Raw genomic sequence first — 23,018 nt, 5'->3', positions numbered from 1 at the left:
CCGTCCTGTGGGGGGAACGTGTGCCAAAGGCGCGCGGGGTACCTGTGCCCGTCTAGCCAAGAGTGCCCCGCGTGCGCGAGCCGGTTTCCGGGACGCCGCAGTGGTGGGGGGCGGCCCCGCGAGGGGCGGGGGTCACCGGGACTGGCCGGCGCCGGCCCCGTGCGCGCGAAGGCGGGGGCGGGGGGCGGGGGCCGCGGGGGGGCGGCGGTACGAAAAGGGCGGCGCGCGCGGCGGCGGCGGCGGCAGCTCGGCGGCGGCAGCGGAGAGCGCAGCGCGCAGCCCGGTGCAGCCCTGGCTTTCCCCTCGCCGCGCGCCCGCGCCCCCTTCCGCGTCCGCAACCAGAAGCCCAGCGCGGCGCCCGGAGCCGGACCCGCGCCCGCGCCGCTCCCGGGACCGCGACCCCGGCCGCCCCGCGATGACCGCGACCGCAGCCCTCCTGCCCGTCCTCTTGCTCCTGCTGGCCTTCGGCCGCAGTGCCCATGGTGAGCCCCCCGGCGGCCCGGCTCGCGCCCCCTCTGGGGAAGCCTGCGACGCCCCCCCGGCCGCCCGTGCCCCGCGCGCCCCGTCCCATGCGCCCCGACTCCCGCCCGTCCCGCCTAACCCTAAGCCCCGCGCCGCGCCTGCCTGGTCCTCCCCGCCACCCTCGCATGCCAAGCCCGGCCCTGGGGTCCCCGGGGGCGGAGGAACTGTGGGACCCTGGCCCCTTCCCGCCCCGCAGAAGTGGCGCTCGCAGGGTGTCGGTGTGCAGAGAGGAGGTATGGAGAAACGAGGTGATGCTGGAGAGCTCTCTGTGAAAATGCTCTGGGGTTCAACTTTGGGGGGTCCCTGCGTGTGCGTTCGGGAACAGGCCTGTGGGGGGGGGTAACTTTGCCGTCGTCGCCTCAAATTCCCAGCTGGAAGCCCAGCCCGAGCCCCTCCTGCGTGGCGTTTGTCTAGGTGAGGGGCTGCGACACTCCTGTCTGTGGCGGCCATATGTCTCTGACAGCGAGAGAGTTGCCCCCTTCCCGCAGGGTCCCCCAGCCCACTGTACCAGTGGTGACGGGGGGTGGCTGTCTGAAAAGCTGGCGAGAGTTACAATCACTGCACACAGTATGTGCCTATTAAAGTGTCAGAATCTCTAAATAGTGTCAGAATTACGGTCTTTTCCGCAAAACCCTTGTTCGTCTTTGTAATTTGAAGAGTCTGGTGTGGGGAAAATTGGGAGTTTGAGCTGGGTGCCTGGCTTAACTGGGATTAACCTTTAAAAACTCCAGACTCCTTACCTGTGAGCCCTCCAGGTGAACCTGTCTGGGCTTCCCCAGAGCGGAATACCTCAAAATCTGGCCCCGCCCCCCCTCGCCTTTAGCTCACTTTGCAAAAGTGAGGGTTTGGCCGAGTGCCCAGGGGTCAACATCTTTCCGTTCACTGTCTCCCCATTCCTGCCTTTAGGATTTGGCGTCTGTCATTTCTTTGAGGGACACTGGGTGTCTGACCTGGTCCTAGGAGCTAGGCAGTGGGCTGTGGTCACTCCATAGCCAGGGACATGCAGAGATTTCTCTCCTAAGTGGGTTGGGATGAAGTGCCTACTGTGTGCCCAGTGGGTAGGGCCACAGAGGGTCGGAGGCTGCCTCCTGGGAGGCCGTCGTGGCCTCTGCCACAGCCTGTAGGGCCTCGTGGGGTGAATGGTGTAACCTTTCTTGTGCCCCAGGAGCTGAATGCTTCCCGGCCTGCCACCCCCGAAATGGACTGTGCGAGGACGACAATGTCTGCAGGTAACCGAGCGGTTCCCCAGAGGCAGCGTGTTGGAGGGCCAGGGCGGGATTCTGGGGAGACATGGCGTCAGGCAGAAAAAATGGGGAGGGCTCGGCCCCTGGACTGCGGCAAACAGCTTCCTCGCCCCCGCAGGAAACCAGTGACGGGGGGTGAGGGAGAGAAGAGGACCGGGAGGCGGGGGATGCTGGGGGCGGTGGCGGGGACAGGACGGCTTTCTCAGAGGGGTGGGTGGCGGGAGAGCCTCTTGCAGGTGAGACCACTGCAGGCCACTGCGGCAAAACGCAGCTCTTCCTCTGGCTCTCAGGGACCCCTCTGCCTGCTCCCCAGCTGATCTCCTGTTTAAGCTTTTCCGTTCAGGTGACTGGTATTGGTTTCCTGGGACCCACTGGCCTGGCACTGGGCAGAGACCCGCAAGGGCTCTTGGTGCCACAGGAAGCAACCGGAGCCCCTTCTCCATCCCTGCCCCCCCTCATACGTCCCCACCTTTCTCCCCCAACCCCCGCAGGTGCCAGCCTGGCTGGCAGGGTCCCCTGTGTGACCAATGCGTGACCTTTCCCGGCTGTGTTAATGGACTCTGTGTGGAGCCCTGGCAGTGCATTTGCAAGGACGGCTGGGATGGACACCTCTGCGACCTAGGTTGGCACCTGCCCCGCCCACCCCGGCCCCCTGCCCCCTGCCCCCTGCCCCCTCCTCCCAGCCCCGTGGCTGTCGCCCCTCCCCCTCTTGCCTTAGCCCAACACACCCAGCGCGCTGTATGGTAATGATCTGTTTATACACTTCCTGCTGGTGCTGGGAGCCTCCTCACAGGTAGGGACTTAATTTTGCTCCCCTCTGCGTTGCCAGCACCCAGCGCCAGGGAAGGCACTGGGGCAGGGGGGCTGCCAGTTGAATAAAGAGTCACAAACACGCCACACGAAGCTGAGAGGGTGGGGACCACAGACTCGAGAAATCTGTTCGGGGCACTGAAGCTCTGAGAGGGGAAAGGACTCAAGGGGTCGCAGAGCCAAGACTCCATGAAATTCACCCGCCAGGCTGTTCAGGATGCTGCAACAAGCAAGCAGACAGACGTGGGGAGGGGTGCTGGGTGCTGAGTGCTGGGGGCAGCGGGAGCTGAGTCAGGGCCACTGGGACAGGGCCGTGGGCTGTGCTGGAAGAGGTCAAGTGTAGGGGGAGCTGGGGGGTCGGGAAAGGATGAGAAGTAGCTAAAGTGCAGATTGGTGTTAATCTGTTGATTTTATTAATTTATGCAATCTTTGCCCTCCATTACCCTGAGCAATTGAGAGTTGGCTGTCGCTGCATCTTCAGGCTGCAGAATGTTCATCTGAGCCCACTCTCACTTGGCAAAACCTGCCCTGAAGCCCAGGCAAGCTAAGGTCCTCGAGAAAACTCCCAGCAGTGTAGGCAGCTGCCGCGGGGTCTCTGTCCCTTGGTCCCGACAGCAACGTCAGTAAAGACGAGTGGTACCAGTAGGGAAACTGAGGCTTCGGGAAGCAAAGGGGTCTGCTCAGGACACCTAAGATGTTGGGAGAACAGCCAGCTACAAAACCCCTCCCTCCGCCCCAGAAATGGGTTCATTCTCACCTGAGGCTGTTTCTAACACCCTTCCCTTAAGAAAAACCTAAGAGCATGTTGTTACCACCCCTGCCCTGCGTAGCCAAGGCAGTGGGCTTTCAAAATCCCCCATCATGTTGTCTCGGGTCTTTAAAGTCTCCCCCGCCAATATGATGCAGGCTTTTCCCCACAGCTGACTCACGCTCTGGCCCACAGAGCTTGGGCTCTGCACCCTTGAAGTACCTCTGAGCTGTTTTGGGGACCCAAGGGGTCCCAGAAAAGCCACCATTTGGGATCAGGGCTTTTAGCCTGGAGCCCACCCTTTCTGATATCTAATCCAGGACGCCCCCCATGGAGTTCTCCAGACAAAAGGTCCCTTTCCCCACTGGGTTGACAAAAGCTTGGGACGGCTGGGTCCAGAGGAAACGGCCCTCGGGATAGTCGCCGGCCCTCTCCCTTTTCACCCGTCTCTGAGGCTGTCCTCGCCACAGCTGCTGCCCCAGCAGGCAGAGACCCCCGGCAGCTTTCTCCTGCTGGCGGCTTAATCCACCCGACTTTGGGGTCGGAGGCCCAGGAGAGGAGAAGGTGGGCTGATCCCCGGCCCACGAGGCTTGACACCGTGGGAGAGGAGTAGGGTGGTCGCCACCTCTTCAGCTTAAATTTAAGATTCCCATTGACAGGAGAGCCCGGAGCAGGGAATTAGGAGCTTGCCACGGAGGCGCTGCGTGCTAACGCCTGGCGCCTTCCCGTAATGATAAATCCTCTTTATGTTCCCTCGCACCAAGCCGGGCTCCCAAGGAACGCCTCGTGTGCTCTGGATAAGCCATCAGCTTGGCGTGCAGGCTTTTCCTTACTGATTGATTGCCATCTCTACTCCATGAGGGTGCGAGGTTCTTGAAAAGAGGGAATAAATCTGCACGTGTGTGGCCTCAGTCCCGGGGACCCGCACCCAAGGCTGCCTTCACTCGCTGCGTCTCTGGTTGGCCCTGGCTTTCTGTTTGGCTGATGCGGCAGCTCGGGTGGTAGAAAACCAAAGCTGAAGGGGCTCTCAGAGATGGGCCAGGGAGAGCCCCCCCTTTTCTAAGTGGCGAAAGTGAGGCACAGAGTCGGGGCGGTGGGGGGTGCAGGGAGCTGAACTCGGCAGCCGGCTGGAGATGGGCACAGAAAGGGTCTCTCCCTGGCCAGGCCTGGGGGCTGGGGTCTCCACTGTCAGAGAGCCCCTGACCCAGGCCCCTTTGTTCAGCCCATCCCTGCCTTGCTGAGCCCCGAATAGAATAATGAAGTGTGCGTGACGGGAGGTGTAAAACGGTGGTGGAAATGCACCAGTGTTCATGGAAACCCGTGCTGACAGGCGAGCACGCAATAGTTCTCATTTCGTTGCCTTCAGAAGATGCAGCCTTTTTATCGTGGACCCCCTTAGTTCAGAGAGACCACCGAGAGGTGGAAGCGGTGCTGGGGCTAAATCAGGTCTCTTGATCCCGACAGGGGGCTTTACCATCTCATTTCCCCCCTGCTCCTCTCTGATGGAAGAGGGTGAAGGGCAGCTGACGCTGCTAGCGGTTGGGCCGCACTGGCCCCCCGAGCGGCAAGGACCCCCTTCAATCACAAGGAACTGGTCTGGGAGGCAGCCGTTAGGGAAGCTCAGCTCGGCGTGGTTTTTGGGGGAGGGAAGGGGTCTGCGGTGAAGGTCAATGTGGCTGGACCGAAGAGGTGACCTGGTGCCAGCAAAAGGGCACAGCTGGCCTGTTGACTATTAGTGAGTGGCCGTGACTTTCTGTCTCTGTGACCCTTGAGCTCCCTGAGCTGTTTACTTATATCAGGGTTCTGGGGGTCGCTACACCCTCTTCCTCAGGACCCCGCTGGGTGACCCTTGGCAGTGGACACAAGCAGAGACATTACGGCAGCTCACACGGGGTCCCCCTCGACCAGACGGAGGGGTCTCTTTCTGCCCCCCACCCAGGATGCTCTCCTTCCAGCGTCTGTGTCCCCCTCATCTCCCTGGTTGTCTCTCCCCACAGACGTTCGGGCTTGCACCTCGACCCCCTGTGCCAACAACGGAACCTGTGTGAACCTCGATAACGGCCAGTACGAGTGCTCCTGCACCCCTGGATTCTCAGGAAAGGACTGTCAGAAAAAGGACGGGCCCTGCGTGATGAATGGGTAAGTATTCTCTCCGGGCTATGTGTGCTCTGATAAATGCCGCTTTAGATTCCTGTTTCACACCCCCTAAAGACCCTTTCAGCCTAACCCAGTCGGTCCTGTCGCCTGACAAAAGACCAAGTAAGTGCTCATCCTGCACCCCATGGGGGGCCGCCCTGGATCAGGGTATTTATGGGGGACTGTGTCATTTCCGTAATTTTTTCAAACAATCCTGAAGGCGATTTCATATTCCCCTGACGTTCCCAAGTCCTGATGTGTGTGAATGAGAGTAGATTGGGACTGTGAACCAGAGCTCGAGCTGCATAATTTTCTAAAGGCAACATAACAAGAGATCAGAGTTCGGCAGCGCCCGAGGCTGTTTGTGAAACCCGCTCACCGTGTTTTAGGGGCGGGTTTGGGGGAGCTGGTGGGCTCTGCTTTTGGGTTTTCTGGGATGTCTTAGGAGGTGGGGAGAGGGGGCTGCAGCCAGCACGGGGCCGGGGGAGGTGGGGAGTTCGGCCCTCAGGTCCCCTCGTCGGGAGGGGGCTCTGGGGCTCTGGGCAGTGCGCATAGCAGATGGAACGGCCCCTGGCCTCTCTGGTGCCTCTGAGCGGGCTTCCCATCAGCTCAGCCATTTCCGGCCCTTATCTGCTCAGTGCACGGAGCTAGTCCCACCCTCCGAGGGGGCTTAAACGGAGACCAGGAGAGCTCTCGAGAGAGGCGAGAATTCAAAGTAGACTCCAGGCCTGGGCCAGTAGCTGCGGGTAGGGGCGCCCCCGTCCCGTGAGGAAACCAAAGCGTAAATGCCTTCCAGGGGTGGGGCAGAGAGCCCCGGGCCGCAAGGACCAGGAACCAGCATTCTTGCCGCATCTCAAGATCAGTATCCTGGGCGGGCTCAGAGGAGAGGGGTGACCACCGAACTCCGTTTCTGCTTCCTGGTGGGAAGGGGAAATACGGAGCGAGACCTTTAAAATATTTTGCTTTTCTCTCTAACAGACTGGAGCCAGTCTGTCAAAATAGAGCCCAGGGTCCTTGAAATTCCTTCAGAGCCCCGGCTCCTATGCCGCCCTCATCCCTGAAGCAGCAATGCTGATTTCTTGTGCTCGGAGCCCCTTTCTTCCCTGGAGTTTCGGCATTTATCAGATGACAAAGGGTCTGCTCGTTTAAAAGCACTTACATTAAATGCTCTGTGCGCTCTGCTTTGAGCAAACAGCTTCGGTCTGCAAGCTGCACTTGGGTGAATGGGCCACTATTAAACAGGCGGGCACAGACACCGCTCCAGCCGGTACAGACAGAGCGCGTATTTCTTTCACTCTGAGAGTCCCCAAGGGTTTCCTGTACAATAGCCCGCAGGCTCACTCCGCTGAACATAAAAATAAAAATAATAATGAGGGGTTGGGGATGGTGGAGGTGGGAGACACTGAGGGGTGCCCTGCTTTGCTCGGCCTCCGTGGCTTGGGGACGGAGCTGAGGGCAGGGGCTGGCTGCAGCCCTGGGGTGTCGCTAACTTTGCCTCTCTCAGCCTCAGTTTCCCCACCTGTGCAGTGACTAACCGTCAGGCCTCTGGTCGGAGAGATGACCTAAGAGGTGGGAGAGGAGATGGGCATCCTGACTCGGGAGGTCAGGCGTGTTCCAGGCTGGCAGCATGATGGGGGTGAGGCGCACACCCCACTCGGGGGGGGGCCTCCCACCTCGGATGGCCCCGGAGCCCCTCGCAGGCGGGGGTCACGGTGCCCGGCGCTCCCTGGGGCCCCCCTGGCTGGCTCTCACTCCCTCACCTCGTGCGTTCTGAGCACCTGCCCTCTTGTTGGGCCCCAGGAGGTTTGCCACGTGGCACGAGGGGGAGCGGAGCGTCCGTCCCCATTCCCGGCGCCACTGTCCTAGCGCAGTGCCCAAGGGCCCTTTACCGTGTCCCCCTGTTGTGTTGCAGTTCACCCTGCCAGCACGGAGGCAGCTGCGTGGACGATGAGGGCCGGGCCTCCCATGCCTCCTGCCTGTGCCCCCCTGGCTTCTCAGGCAATTTCTGCGAGATCGTGACCAACAGCTGCACGCCCAACCCGTGCGAGAACCAGGGCATCTGCACCGACATCGGGGGCGACTTCCGCTGCCGCTGCCCCGCCGGCTTCATGGACAAGACCTGCAGCCGCCCGGTGTCCACCTGCGCCAACGAGCCGTGCCTCAACGGGGGCACCTGCCTGCAGCACTCCCAGGTGAGGTTCGGGTGTCTGTGCAAGCCCGAGTTCACGGGCCCCATCTGCGGCCGGAAGCGCGCGGCGGGCCCCCAGCAGGTCACCCGTCTGCCCAGCGGTTACGGGCTGACCTACCGCCTGACCCCCGGGGTGCACGAGCTGCCGGTGCCGCAGCCCGAGCACCGCATCCTGAAGGTGTCCATGAAGGAGCTCAACAAGAGCACCCCGCTCCTCTCCGAGGGTCAGGCCATCTGCTTCACCATCCTGGGCGTGCTCACCAGTCTGGTGGTCCTGGGCACCATGGGCATCGTCTTCCTCAACAAGTGCGAGGCCTGGGTGTCCAACCTGCGTTACAACCACATGCTGCGCAAGAAGAAGAACCTGCTGCTTCACTACAACAGCGGGGAGGACCTGGCCGTCAACATCATCTTCCCCGAGAAGATCGACATGACCACCTTCAGCAAGGAGGCTGGCGACGAGGAGATCTAAGCAGCGTTCCCACCGGCCCCTCTCTGTTCTCGGGGTCCCGCAGAGCTCACTATATGCGGTCTGTTCTCATCTTTGTGGTGGAGTTTGCTCTCCTTTGTGTCAAATCTGGTGAACGCTATGCTTCCCTCTATTACCTTTGTGTTGCAGTGTGACAAACGCAATGCCAGAATCCTCTCTCTCTATTCTTAATGCATGATAAAAAAAAAAATAATGATAATAATAATAAGAATTTCATCTTTAAACGAGTAAGAGAAATAAGTATGTTATTCTAAACTCTAAACCTAAAATCAAAAAGACCAAAAAAAAACATGGCAACAGAACCAGGGCTCTGTGCCGACGTCCCTCTCCGAGGGGTCTCGGCCACAGGGTCCTCGTGAAACCGTTACGAGTGCTGCGCACGACCAGCCACTGTGAAAAGGGCTAAAATCTCTTTCGTTCGTTAATTCTCACACGCCACTTCCGACTCGCACTCACATCAACACCGCAAGCCCTTCAGTCTTTCCGATTGAGTTGAGATTCGGCAGAGTGCAGCGGCCGTGTGTCAGGCAGAGAGAGCCCCGGGTTGGCTGCTGGCGGAGGCCGGGACCTGATCCCAGCCCTGCCGCTAACTCGCTTGTGTGATCCTTGGCGAGTCCCCTTCTCACCCCGGGCTGCCCTTTCAGCCCCTTTCCGGGCAGGGGCTTGAACCCAGTGACCACCAAGGCCCTCTCTTGCTCTCAAACTCTGAATTAGGAACGAGGGGGTGATGAACCAAAACAGTCCCTGAGCCTAAAAAATTAGGATCTGATGAAGACTAAGTCTCATCCTGGGATCCGAAGGTTTTGGCCTATCCTGGATGTACACTTGACGTATTGCAATGGGTTTTAACTGCGTTTCTCAAAGTGGGGAGCCTCCTGGCCCACTGCCCATGTGGAAACGATCGCCCCCTTTGAGTCACAACGTGCGGTCAGGGGCTGCCCCTTCGGCAGTGCCTCCGCCACCTGCCTCTCTACCCACCTCCCCAGAGGCCCAGCAACTGTATACCTGCCTCCTACCCTGTAGGTTAGAGGCGTCCCCCGGGAATTTAAATGCACCTTGAACCACAAGTGCCCCTGGCGAATCTGAGCAGCAGCACAACCCTCACCAAGGTTTTCACAGGGTTTAGTGGAAATTGTCGCTTGTGGGGCATTTTCTAGTTCTGTGGCCACAGTGGTACCAGACCTGGCCTACACAGCACGGATTTCATTTGTGTTGCTGAATTAATAACCCTCAGATCCCCAAAGATCTAGCCAGCTTCTGAATGATAAATTTTGACTTTTTTTTTAAAAACAGAGCATCTATCTTTTTTGCAAAAAATAGAAGGAAATGGGACAGAGCTCTGTTTAGCTTTCCAGCTCTTGGAGTTGGGCAGCTAAACAGCCCTTGGGTACCAGTCAGGAATATTTTGCTTCTTAAATTATTTGGATAGGAATCTATATTCTTAGCTTTATGGAGTATTATTACCTGCCGTGTTACCTTGCTAAGCCATCATCACCTACGTCATCTCGGTCATTCAGATCACCCACACTCACCCACACGCGTCACCGCCATCACATGACCACCGACCTCATCTCCCTCGGCCACCGGTTTACCGTCCCAAGTCCCTTGTCATCCTGATTCAGAGCCCGACCCTCATCTCCCCCAAGCTCCCGATGTCTCACCCAAGACATTGTCCCCATCACTCCAGGCCCTTTATCATCCCCAGACCCCAAGCCCCCCTCCACCCTCGTCACCTTGTCCCTGATCCCCCCTGCACCCCACAGTCCCGTCGCCCCCCCCCAGGTGACCCCCTCCTGCCATCACTCCAAACCCCTATCTTTTTAGCTCCCCACCCTTCTCCACCCTCCTCCCCTCAGTTCACCCTCAATCCCCAAACCCTGTCACCCTCACTCGCCACCCTTGTCACCACTGCCAGGCCCCCTCCCGATCCCCAGCTCCCTTTGCCACCCCCCTGCCCTCCCCTCCCTGGCGCCCACCCCCAGTCTCCGATAACCCTCACCCCAACCCCTTCCTCCTTCCCCCCTTCCAGGTCATTGGAGTCACCATCTCATCTCATCTTGAGTTTGTTTTAAGGAATAAAATTTTAAAAAGACAAAAAAAAGAACTGTTGGCACGGTTGGGCGGGTGTCTGGCACCCCGCCCGGCCTCTCTCGCGTGAGACCCTGATCGAGTCTGCTGACGGTTCTGATATTCAGTTTCCCCCCAACGCCCAATTCTAACATGGGACGCAATGATCAAACTCTCTACTTCACGCTTTCGGTCTCCGTGCTGTAGAGAAGAGCCACGTCCCCTGACGACAAGGAAAAGACCCCCCTCTGTCTATCCTTGGCCAAGTCCTCATCGGTTCATCCGTTCGTCCGTCATCCATTTGATCAGGAAGCATTTCTAAGCACCTGCTGAGTGCAAGGCGGTGCGCAGGGAGCTGAGGACACGCGGGATGCGGGGCCGCCTGGGAGCGGTGCGGACGCACAGGGGTCCCCAGGGAGCCTAGCACAGTGCAGGTAGATTAACGTGGGAGCGGAGAGTCCTGACCAGACGCCTCCCTTACAGCCTGACCATCTCACTTGCCCACGTGACAAATTCTCTCTTACCGGCACTTGATGAGGCCTCCCCACCCAAATTCCACGCGCCCACCGCACACATCCCGCGAGATCAGAACTGGGTCAGCAGCCTCGCCACGGTCTTCACGTCACGCAGAAATGGTCCATTCCATCCTCTGTGGGGTAACCAGATTCTGCTGAGAGTGTTGGGATCCTTGACTGCCCATCCACACCTCGGTGTGTTTGGAGTAGTGTGTAGTTTACGCCAATAACGGGGAAGCTTAAAGACAGCCGTCGGAGACATGATCACCAATTCGGTCCCCAAACTGAGAGAGGAGCGGGCGTTATGATCTTGTGACCAAAAAATTTCAAACATGTCGATGATGAGCTCTTTTTAGCTTTCCCGTCTCTGCAACCAGACATGCAAAAAAATTTTTGTTTATTGAAAAAATAAACAAAAACCAAGGGCTACCTCATGTGTTGCTTTGGTTTGTTGTACGCGCCGGGCTACACACACGTCCCTCCCTGCTGGTGGTCTTTGACCTGGGCGAGAAGGGTCAGGGGCCCACACTTTGGAGGGCATTGCTCTGACCCGGTCCAGTCCTTCCCATGCAGCAGAGGAGGCCACAGGCCTCCCAGACCACACTCTGGGGCTGGGAGCACAGGCATTTCCTGCCCATTGGTCCCACCTCCAGGGCCTGCAGGGCCTCTTTCCTCTGTCTCCAGTGGGTGGCTGTTAGTGGGTGGTGGGGATGGAGCTGGGGCGTGAGGGTGAGGGGTGAGGGGTTCCACATAGGAGCACTTGAGGACCCTCGAAGCAGAGCCGGGGATCAGCTACCCCCAGGTATCAGATTCCAGACCAGAACTGCAGGGCGTCTGAGAATTCTATGCTGACCTCTGGCCTTCCGGGATTTAGGGAAAGTGGGATTGCCCAGGTGAGGGAGTAGAACAGATTTGGTTTGATACTAAATTAGGGGGACTTGGAATCTTTTCATCGTTGGCACAGCAGGTATATGGACCCTGTGTATACTCCTGACTTGGGCCCTGCTCATGACCGGAGGGACCTGCCTCTCTTCTGGCCACAAGCATGTCCACTCAGCTCAGTAAAACCACGCATGGAGTGTCCACCCAAGAAGGGTCAGCCAGAGTCCCCACCGAGGGCAAAGGAGCCTCAGTCAAGTCCTTTATCCTTGCTGGCCTGCCAGCCCTGGGGTGGGGTCTCTTTTCCACGTCCTCTCTGGGGCTGTCCTCTGCCAGGTCACTGCCACTGTCTACCCAGCTGCCCCTCCAGGCCCCAGGCCCCCTGAGAGTCCTCCCCTCTTGGACCCACCTCTTCCCTCCATGCTGCTCCGGTCTCCTGTCTGGCCACCCCCCACTTAGCTGGGAAGGTGGGTAGTGGGTGTCTCATCAGTGCAGGAACACGCAGAGGGGTGGCCAGGGCGATACAACCTCAGGGGTGGATGCTGTTCCAAAAACTATAAAAAAAAATAGGATGGCAAAGCTGAGGTTATCAACATGGAAACTTCTATGAAAAGAATTTTATATTAATGATCACCATGCCTCAATATGGCCAGCAGGAATAACGCTGGAAGAAGACCCCAAAGTGGCCCAGCTCTGTTACCTGACTTGGGGTGCAGAACATTTGACCCTTTGATGGAACAGGGGAGGCCCAGGCTAGACACAGTCCCAGAGCAAAAAAAAAAAAAAAAAAAAAAAGATAAAGATATTTCGATTCTTTTTTCAAAGCTAGGAGAACCCCAGTGCTAAAACCTGACCAAGTTAACCATCCTAAGTAGAGAAACAAAATCTTTAATACAATAACAAATCAAAACAGGCAAATGTTTTTTAAAAACTCATGATCAAGTAGAGCATTTGCTGGGAAAGCAAGTCTAATTTCGTTTTAATAAATGCACTCTTAGACAGTGAGCCCCGGAGTGACCAGGAGGGAGACAACCATGACGGATAACTGGGGTGGCTGTTAGTCAAGCCGAGGGTCAGGCAGGTGACCTGGGAGGAGAAGCCAACCAGCCTGTGGGACCTGCCCCCTCCCACGGGGCAGCGGTGGCTGATGGGCTGGGTCAGCATGGGTGAGGGGGCGCTGGGGTGCCCTGGGGGGAAGGGGCTGGGCTGCTGCAGTGTGTGGGGCGTGGGCTCAGCGCGGGGTGGTGCCGGCCATGAGGACCCAAGGATGGGGAAGGCTCAGTGGTGGGGGGGGCGTAGGGGTGAGGCTGGTGCATCAGGAGGGATTGTCGCCATGAGGGGCCCTTGCAGGGTACCCAGAGCTCGGGGAGCAGGCCAATGAAAATACCCAGTAGACTCCAAGCGGAGGAATAAACAGGAGCTGCGCACGGAGGGAGCCAATGGATGGGGGCTTCCCGAAGGAGAGGGAGGAAGTGGGCTCCGTGGGCCCAGTCCAGGCTCCCAGCGCTGAGCGGCCTGGGTGGCTTCAGGTTCCACGACCCTCTGCCCCTGGGTCTGGGGAATGTCCGCTAAGCCAACTACAGATGATAACACACTTGTGATCTCCGGCCCTGGGGCTTTCTTCTCTTTAGTGACTCTCTCCTACTGCTGAAGAAGAAAGCTTTGGACTGCATATCACTCACCCGAGAACCTCGTGGAGCTCAGAGGAGGAAGGAGGGGGAAGGCCAGCCCCAGGCCCCAGCGTGGGGGAGGAAGTTCCCAGCTAATTCGGAACCACTGAGGGCTGTACCCTGCGGAGAAGCATGCGCGGCTCCAGACTCTGCTGCACCGTGACCGTGACCGTGGCCAAGATGCAAGCCAGGAGTGGATCAAATTTCAACCCAAAATACAGGCCAAAAGAAAAAAAATAAATAAACAGTTCAGTAGATGCCAGAGGGAATTTGATAAAATACATCTCTGATTTAAAAAAAAATTAAGCAAACTAGGAAAACATGCATATCTCCTCAACGTCATTAAGAAATTCTATCTTAATCAACGTTCGGTATCCTACTGATCAAGAAAACCCAAGGGCAGGTAAAGCTGTGTTTTGTACAGCAGGAAGAGGCCCTGGCTTTCGGGTCAGAGGGGCCTGGCTTTACACTTGGCTCTGTCCCTCGGGCCACCTACTATCTATATGTCTACTTCCTCATCTGCAAAGGAGCAGTGTCTCAGTCAGCTCTGGCCACCAGAACAAAATACCATAAATACCATAGACCTGGTGCTTTAAACAACAGACATTTATCGTTTATTTCTCACGGTTCTGGGACTGGGAAGAGATCAGGGTGTCAGCATGATAGGGTTCTGGTGAAGGCTTGCAGATGGCCATGTTCTTGCTGTATCCTCACATGGGAGAGAAAGGGAGAGAGAGACAGAGACCGAAAGAGAGAGAGAGAGAGAAAGAGACAGAGAAAGAAGAGCAAGACCCAACTCTTTGGTGTCTTCTTAGGAGGCCACTAATCCCATCATGAGGACCCTCATGACCTAATTACCACCCAAAGGCCCCAACTCCACATACCATTATTTGGGGGGGGTTAGAGCTTCAATATAGGAATTTGCAGAGGAAGGGGACATAATTCAGTCCATAGCAAGCAGGTAAGGAGAACAATTAGTGCCACTATTATTCCAGAACTTCTAGCCAATGTAATAAAACAAGAAAAAGTAAAACATAGAAAGGAGATTAAATGTTTATTAAAGATGACATCATTGTCTACCACAAAAACTCAGGAGAATGACCCGAAGATAACATGAGACATTAGCAAGATCGTACACACACTCTACATCTATAAAAGCCTATATACCAATAACATCCTGTTAAAAACATATACTGGGGGAAATTCCCTAGTGGTCCAGTGGTTAGGACTCTGTGCTTTCACTGCTGAGGGCCCGGGTTTGATCCCTGGTCAGAGAACTAAGGTCCCACAAGCTGCACCATGCAGCCAAAAAAAAAAAAAAGTATATATATATATATGTGTGTGTGTGTGTGTGTGTGTGTGTGTGTGTGTGTGTGTGTGTGTGTATATATATTATATATATATATACACTGGTCTGAGTAGTTAAGTCCAATATTATAAGCATACTAATTATCCCCAAGATTAATTTATAAGTTTAATGCTATTTATTGGCATTAGATCATTAGACAATATGATTTTAAGGTTTATCTTTTAAAAAGTGAAGTGGTAAGAATAATTTAAAAAATAGTGAAGGGGCAAGATGCACCATCCGATATTAAAACCGAAAGCCATAAAAGTAAAAATAGTGTGTCTTGCATGAAGCAGACACATAATATTGGTTTTCCGAATAGGGGAATAAAAAAATGCACGCATGAGTGATAGCTTTGAAAGAATCTAATCTCCAGCCTCACCTCCTTATTTACAAATGTGGAAAGAGACCAAAAGAATAACTAGCCTGAAGTGTTTCAACTTTGCCCCTCAGGAGACATTCAGTAATGTCTGGAGACATTTTTCATCGTCAAAACTGGGTGGGCGCTGCTGTCAACTAATGGGTAAAGACCAGAGACGCTGCTAAACTAAGTCTACAAAGCTCAAGATAGCCTCCACAACAAGAATTACTCGGCCCCAAATATTACTGATGCCCAAGTTTAGAAACCCCAGCCTAAGATGGTAGGGCAGGAAATGAAATAACACGAATAGCCCATGACTAAGTCTACGCAGTTAACATTGTGTGAAGTAACTTATTCCACACCCCCCAGCTTTGCTGAGATATAACTGACACATGACATTGTGTAAGTTTAAGGTGTACAACGTGATAAATTTGATACACGTATATATTGCAAAATGATGACCACAGTAGGGTTAGTTAACACATCCTTCTCCTCACTGAATTACCATTTTTGGTTGTTGTTGTAGTGGGAACATTTAAGATCTAGTCTTTTAGCAAATTGCAAATATACAATACAGTATTGTTAACTACAGTCACCATTTGTGCGTTAGATCCCCAGAACTTATTCATCTTATAATTGGAAGTGTGTTCCCTTTGGCCAATATCTCCTCGTCTCTCCCACCCACCCCAGCCCCTGGCAACCACCAACCAAATCTCTGTTTCTATGAGGTCAGGTTTTTTAGGTTTCACATATACAAGTCATACAGTATCTGTCTTTCTCTTATTTCACTTAGCCTAACGCCCTTCAGATTCATCTATGTTTTCACGAAAGGGAGGATTTACTTCTTTTTATGGCCGAATAATATTCCATCGTGTGTGTGTGTGTGTGTGTGTGTATGTGTGTGTATATGTATACATTTTCTTTATCCATTCATTCACTGATGGACTCAGGTTGTTTCCATGTGTTGGCCACTGTACATAATCATGCAATGAACCTAGGGGGCCAGATATCTCTTTCAGAGAGTGATTTCATTTCCTTCGGATAGATACCCAGACATGGGATTGCTGGATCATGTAGTAGTTCTATTTTTAATTTTTTGAGAAACCTCCAGGTGGTTTTCCATAGTGGCTGCACCCATTTCCATTCCCACCCGCAGTGCACAAGTGTCCCCTTGTCTCCACATCCTCACCAGCACTTGTTATCTCTTGTCTTTTTGATAATGTGTGCTTAGTACAGCATCATCTTCTGTAATTCACTCAACAACCCAAGAGGTAGATAATATTATCTTCTAGTGCTACAGATAATGAAACTCGGGCTCAGAGAAGACAAAACATGTGCCCAAGATCATCGGGCTAGAAAGTGGTTGAGCTAAACCCAGCATCAAGATCTCCAAATATTTATGCCAATTCTCTTTCTGCTACCTGATCCTTTCTTCTATTTTTAAAAATAACTTATTTCCAATTTTCTTAGTATTAGTAAATGTGCTTTGCTTCAAGTTTCTGGGAGACAGGCAATCTCAGTCTGTCATTCCTAAAGCTCATCAGGAAGAATCTTGGGTAGAATGAGCTTCCAGCCTTTGTCATTTCAGGGTGGAGCAACTCTGCTTACCTCCTGGTCCACCTACTCTCTGACTATGAAATAACTCACTCTGCCTGTGATGCCTCCCCCTGACCCCTGGCCCCCCTACCTAGTGGCATCCCCAGATGTCACTCTGCCAAGTTGTGGATAAGAATGGAATCAGGACCGTTTGCTGTCATTATTATCATCAATCATAACAGTACCTAACTATTCTTAAGGCTAAGGTACTGCACTCCTTTTATTGGAGCATAGTTGATTTATAATGTTGTGTTAGTTTCAAGTATACAGCAAAGTGATTCAGTTTTATATATATATATATATATATATAGATAGATAGATAGATAGATAGATATCCATTCTTTTTCAGTTTCTTTTCCCATATAGGTTATTACAGAGTACTGAGTAGAGTTCCCTGTGCTATTATTATACAGTAGGTCCTTGTTAGTTATCTATTTTACATATAGTAGTGTGTATATGTTAATCTCAACCTCCTAATCTATCACCTCCCCCCCAACTTTCCCTTTGGTAACCATAAGTTTGATTTTGAGATCTATGAGTCTGTTTCTCTTTGGTAAATAAGTTCATTTGTAACATTTTAAAAAAATTAGATTCCACATATCAGCGATATCGTATAGTATGCGTCTTTCTCTGTCTGACTTACTTCACTTAGTATGATCAACTCTAGGTCCATCCATGTTGCTGCAAAAGCCCTTCATTTGTATCTTAGACTTTTCAGGGATTCCTGGACACTGGCTCTGAATTAATACTAATTCCTGTGGACCCAAAGCACCACTGTGGTCCACCAGTCAGAGTAGGGGCTTTTGGAAGTCAAGTGATTAGTGAAGCTTTATTCAGGTCTGTCTCATAGTGGGCCTGGTGGGTCCCTGAACCCTCCCTGTGGTCATCTCCCCATCTGGAATTCATAATTGGAATAGACACGCTCAACAACAGTCAGAAGACCCACGTTGATTCTCTGATCCATGGAGTGGGGGCTATGATGGTAGGAAAGGCCAAGTGGAAGCCGCTAGAACTGCTTCTTTCTATGAAAATCATACACCAAAATTAATACTGTATTCTTGGAGGGATTGCTGAAATCAGTGCCACCGTAAAAGATGTGAAAGATGCCGGGTGGTGATTCCTACAATATTCTCATTCAACCTCCCTATTTGGTCTGAGAAGAAATAGATGGGATCTTGGAGAATGACAGTAAATTATTATAAACTAATCAGGTGGTGATTCCGATTTGCGGCTGCTTTTCTAGCTGTGGTTTCATTGCTGGAGCAAATCCACACATTGCCTGCTGACACCTGGGATGTAGCCGGTGTGCTAGTGCACGCTTCTTTCTTTATACCTATTAGTAAAACCACCAACCAGGTGGCAAGGCCAGCAATACATTACCACCGTCCTTCCTCGGGGCATGTCAGTTCTCCAGCCCTTTCATAATCTACTCCCCAGGGATTTTGTTTGTCTTTCCCTTCCCAGGACACCTTGCTGATTCATCACATTGATGCTATTCCACTGATTGGACCTGGTGAGCAGGACAAAATGCAGGTAAAATGCCTGCATGCCAGAGGGTGGGAAATAAATCCCACAAAAATTCAGGGGTCCTCCACCTTGGTGAAAATTCTAGATGTTCAATGATTTGAGGGCATGTTGATATATTCTTTCCAAGGTGAAGGATAAGTTGCTTCATCTGCTGCCTCCTATCAATATGAAAGGAAGACAGCTTCTAGTGAAACTCTTTTGGATTTTGGAGGCAACATATATCCATTCTGACACCTTTATTGAAAGACCTGAAAATCTGCTGGTTTTGAGTGGGGCCCACAACAAGAGCCCGGGCTGCCATCCAAGCTGCTCTGCCTTTGGGGCCACAAGATCCAGCGGGTCCAGTGGTGCTGGAAGTGTCAGTGGCAGAGAAGATGCTGTTTGGAGCCTTTAGCAACCCCTCCTAAGTGAACCACAGTGCAGACCATTGGAATATTGGAGCCAATTCCTGCTATCCTCTGTGGGTAACTGCTCTCCATTTGAGAGTAGTTGAGAAACAATTTTTTATTTGCTGCTGGGCTTTCACAGAGATTGAACTCTTGACCATGGGCAACCAAGCTACCCATTGTGGACCAGATGTATTCTGACCCTCTAAGCCTTATTCAGGCCCACACAGCAGCACTCCATCATCAAATAGAAGTGGTGTCTATAAGTTCAGTTTCAAGCAAGACCTTAAGGCAAAAGTGAGTCGTATGGGGAAGTGACTCAGATACCCACGGCCGCTATTCTTTGCTATATCACCTTCTCTCTGTCAATCTGTATTTATGGCGTTCCCATAAATGGGGAGTCCCCATAAACTTCCAGCTAAGTGAGGACGAAAATTCTCCATCCTGGTTTATAGATGGCTCTGCATGATATAAAGGTACCATCCCAACCTGGACAGCTACAGAACTATAGCCCTACCCTGGGACAGCCCTGAAGGCCAGTGATGAGTGGAACTCCTACCAATGGGCAGAATTTCGATTTTTCATTTTGTCTAGAAGGAGAGACGGCCAGAGATACGGGTCTGTATTGATTGATGGATTATGGCTAATGGTTTGGCTGGGTGGTCAGAGAATTGGAAGAAATCAGTGGATAGACCCCTCCAAATCGGCACAGAGCATGAAGATATTTGTGCCTCATGGGAATGGTCACCAAGGTCTTCAAAGACTGGCCTCAGTAGAGGGAGATTTCACTAACCAAGTAGCTGGGGTGGCCTGTTTTGTGGATATTGGACAGTTTTCTTTCTCAGCCACATTGTCCTTGTCCCAGAGGCTCAGGAACAAAGCAGCCATGTCGGAAGGGACGGAAGTTGTGCATGGTCTCAGCATCCTTTACTTCCACTCTCCAAGGCAAGTCATCTCTAGCCACTGCCGAGGGCTCAATTTGTCAACAGCAGAGATCAGTACTGAGTCCTGATACAGCATCATTCCCCAAGGGGTCATCTAGCTACCTGGGCACAGATTGATTACATTGGACCCCTTCCATCAGGGAAGGGGGGAGCACTTTGTTCTTACTGGAACAGATATTGACTCTGGATATGCATTTGCCTTTCCTGCCCTCAACGCTTCTGCCAAAACGAGCATCCATGGATCTACCGAATGCTTCCATCATTGACACAACAATGATTCTATTGAGCGGGTGTTGAGACCGCCATCTGGCCACTTGAATTCCCTATGGCACTGAATCAACAAGCAAAGAAGGGGGTTACTGTACTGGCTGGGGCGATTAATGCTGACTATCGGGGAGAAATTGGGTTGCCACTACACGCTGGGGGAAAGGAGGGGTATGTCTGGAATGCAGAAAGTCTCCTAGGGGCTTCTTATTACTCCCAGGTCCTATGATTAAAATCAATGGAAAACTTTAATGACCTAATTCATGCAGAACCTCCAATAGCCCAGACTCTTCACGAGTAAATGCTTGGGCCACTCTGCAAGGCAAAGAACCGTGAGTAGCTGAGAGGCTTGCTAAAGGCAAAGGGAATGTGAAATGGGCGTGGGAAGAAGATAGTTATAAATATCAATACCAGCTACAACGGTGGAGCCAGTTCTAGGAATGACTGTAGGAATTACGAGTAGTTCTTCCTTATTTTGAATATGTCTATGTATCTATATGCCCGATATTCTTGTTTTCTCCCATTCTCTCATCTCTGTTTCATTTAGCCTAAGATGTAGCAAAAGTCATTAACGTTCTATCTCAGTATTTAAGTTATGGGATTTAAGAAGAGGCACGTCCCCAAGTCCTGGCCGGACGTGTGTGTTTAGCTCCATGGGGAAGGTCTGGGATTCTGCATGATGCTCATATCAGAAGCTTCACAGGCAAGGAGGACTGACCTCGGTCTGTTTATCCTTGTGGGGTTCCAGCTCTGCTTATGGATTCCAGCTTGCTCTTGATCCCCGACCCCCCTCACATTCCTCTTATCTTCCTGACTGCCTGCCCTGCGTTCCTCAAACTCCAGCAAAGACAACAGACTCTGCAGAGCCTGCTTACTAGCTCCCCCAGCTGTGCAAGGTCAGAGCCCCCTCTCTCTCTGCCCCCTCCCTCGGAGTTGTTCAACTCCTAGAATCGAACCCTGACTAATACAGCTCCCAAGCCACGCCTCTCGACTTCTCTGTGATCCGAACCCCCTCTTGGAGTGGGCATCGGAGGAGACCCCTGCAACAAAACACATGTGAAAGTTTTTTACCTTCATTTAGTTGGCCCGTGTGTTCCAGACCCCTCTAAGGGCAGTGCCCGGTGCGTAGGATTGTACCCCACTCAATCCACAGTCTGAAGTTATTTCCAGCTCAGGCCTCATAGAGGTTATTGTCAAAGAAGTCCCTAGAGGTCCCAGTTTTATGCAATCACGATTTTTCATCATTTTAGACATTGATGTCCAAAAACGGTTCAGTTACCCGTTCATAGAATAGTTGCCCTCGTTTTTATCATCTGTCTTTTAGGCTTTTGTTTTGTTTTGTTTTGTTTTTCACCACCCCTCTCTCCCTACCAGCTGCGAGGAAAAAGGAGAAGGGAGAATTGATTCATGATAAATGCTGGGCTTAATTGTGTATGATTAAATCAAGAGTGAAATACCAATTGTTGCAGGTTGGATTCCCCTGGAAATATACTCTAAGTGGAGATTCCTGTACGAGAGCTTTGTTGAGAAACATTCTTAAGATCAGCACCCGTGGTGGGCGGTTGGGGGGTTGGGGAACAAGGGACCAGGTGTGGATCGTGGCGTGGGGTAATCGCGAAGGACTCAGATAATCATGTGTGGGGTTTGGGAGCTGGGATGGCCCTTCAGAGATGTCCCACATTGGGACTTCCCTGGCGGTCCAGTGGTTAGGACTCTTTCATTGCTGGGGCACGGGTTCGATCCCTGGTCCAGGAACCAGGATCCCAAAAGCCGTGTGGACCAAAAAAAAAAAAAAAAAAAAAAGAGTTGTCCCACATTGGAGGAAGGGAGCTAGGTCTTTATATCTCCGTATTGACCAGTCATTGGATGTGGATTGCCCCAGAAAAAGGGCTCTGACCTTGGGCAAGGAGGTCCTCTGCAGCCAAGGGCAATGGTAGAAGTAGGAGGTGGGACTCAGTTGAGAGCTGTCGGCTACGACCCTCCCAGCCCCCGAGAGCAGCCAATACAGTCCAGCCCCGGTGCCCCTGGATCCCACTTGCTTCATGTAACAGTTTCTGAGAGCAACTCCTCCAGGACTTAGGGGTCTCTTTCCCCAGGGAAACCTCACAAGAGGAATATTATGGGATGAACTTTCTCCCCCTGCAACTGCAGCTGATCTTGAGGCCACGCACGATAGTCAGTGTCTTCAACTTTTCCCACCCAGTCTAGATTCCTCTCATCATTCCAGGTATGTAGTACCTGTCATGGTCTAGGTGGCCCACAGGTAGCGGTACCCAACCCTCAGCCCCGTGGGATCTGAAACCTTGGTCACCGTGCACTGCTCAGGCCATGGTTCTGTACTGGTCCATTTACCACTAAACCAGGCAGAGGTGTTCTTAGAGGGCCCAGAAAATAACCTGGGTGCCAAGTCTCTTCCTTCCTGTTCTCATCATTTCACTGAAACCCCATCTCCTCCTGATAATCAACGTCAATTTCTCCTGCCAGATGGTGGCTCTTTTCCTTGTTCACTGGTCTCTGTGCATAAAGAGCTGGACATGACTGGGCAGCAACTGAATTTGAAGCTTAGTGAGGGCAGTAGTAGAAGGAGGACCTTAGCAAATCCTGTCTCTTGAGAAGCAATGAGAAGATTGGACGATATTGTCAAAAACAAGCATTTCAGAAACTCTGGAAATTAACCAAAGGCATATAACAAATTGAAAGACGTTTATTCAAGGAAAGCTACTTAACCTTGGTTGACAATGATGGGATCCATGCCACTATAACACGGGGCTGCTCCCATCTCCCCAAATGGATGTGGCAGCATAAAGACCAGCAGTCTTGCTGCTGTTGGATAGCGTTGATTTAATTTGGAGCTCCAGAGAAAAGCCCCTTCTCTGGGGGCACTGTCAAAAGCAGTTGCTGTCTCTCCAGAAAACAATCAAGAAAGGCCAATATCACAGTTGCCCAGGGCTGTAATACTGATTCAGAAAAGCGGCAGATCAGCCAAAATTTTAACAGGTCTGGGGGATGGGATAGCCATAGGGGGCTTTGTTAAGGCCCCCCACATTCCTGGGGATCTGGAAGGCTGTGCACATGTATGTGTTCAGGAAAGATGGGAGAGGGTCTGGTTATCTACTTGGCTCTGGCTGACCGTGCACAAGCAGGCAGGGAAAGCCAGGACAGGCTTGTAAATTGCCTGGGCTTTGAATGTGTGCCTGACCACAACAAGAGTGGGGAAACCTTACTGGCTCAGGGTGTTTAAGCAAAACCTACAACCAGCTGCTGGCTGACTATGAAGCTATGCTTACTCAAATCAACTTATAGGAAGCCAGGTTAACAATGAA

The 23,018-nt window shown here is 52.7% G+C and overlaps 1 protein-coding gene across 2 annotated transcripts; it reads left to right on the top strand.

The window, feature by feature from the left end:
* The first annotated feature begins 255 nt into the window (after positions 1 to 255).
* Positions 256 to 9,889, top strand: DLK1 (delta like non-canonical Notch ligand 1). 2 transcript variants are annotated; one of them, XM_082385846.1, is made up of 6 exons: positions 256 to 482; positions 1,688 to 1,751; positions 2,258 to 2,388; positions 5,322 to 5,463; positions 7,373 to 7,652; positions 7,878 to 9,889. In XM_082385846.1, exons 1-6 carry the CDS (start codon positions 416 to 418, stop codon positions 8,118 to 8,120), a joined length of 927 nt encoding a protein of 308 aa, XP_082241972.1. In that variant the 5' UTR covers positions 256 to 415; the 3' UTR covers positions 8,121 to 9,889. The 2 variants fall into 2 exon arrangements, with proteins under 2 accessions (XP_082241972.1, XP_082241971.1); XM_082385845.1 differs by having other exon boundaries at positions 7,373 to 9,883.
* The last annotated feature ends 13,129 nt before the right edge of the window (positions 9,890 to 23,018 follow it).

The sequence above is a fragment of the Balaenoptera borealis genome, assembly GCF_965194805.1.
Source record: "Balaenoptera borealis genome assembly, chromosome: 3".
Classification (NCBI taxonomy): domain Eukaryota; kingdom Metazoa; phylum Chordata; class Mammalia; order Artiodactyla; family Balaenopteridae; genus Balaenoptera; species Balaenoptera borealis.
This window is presented reverse-complemented; position numbering and strand designations above follow the sequence as displayed.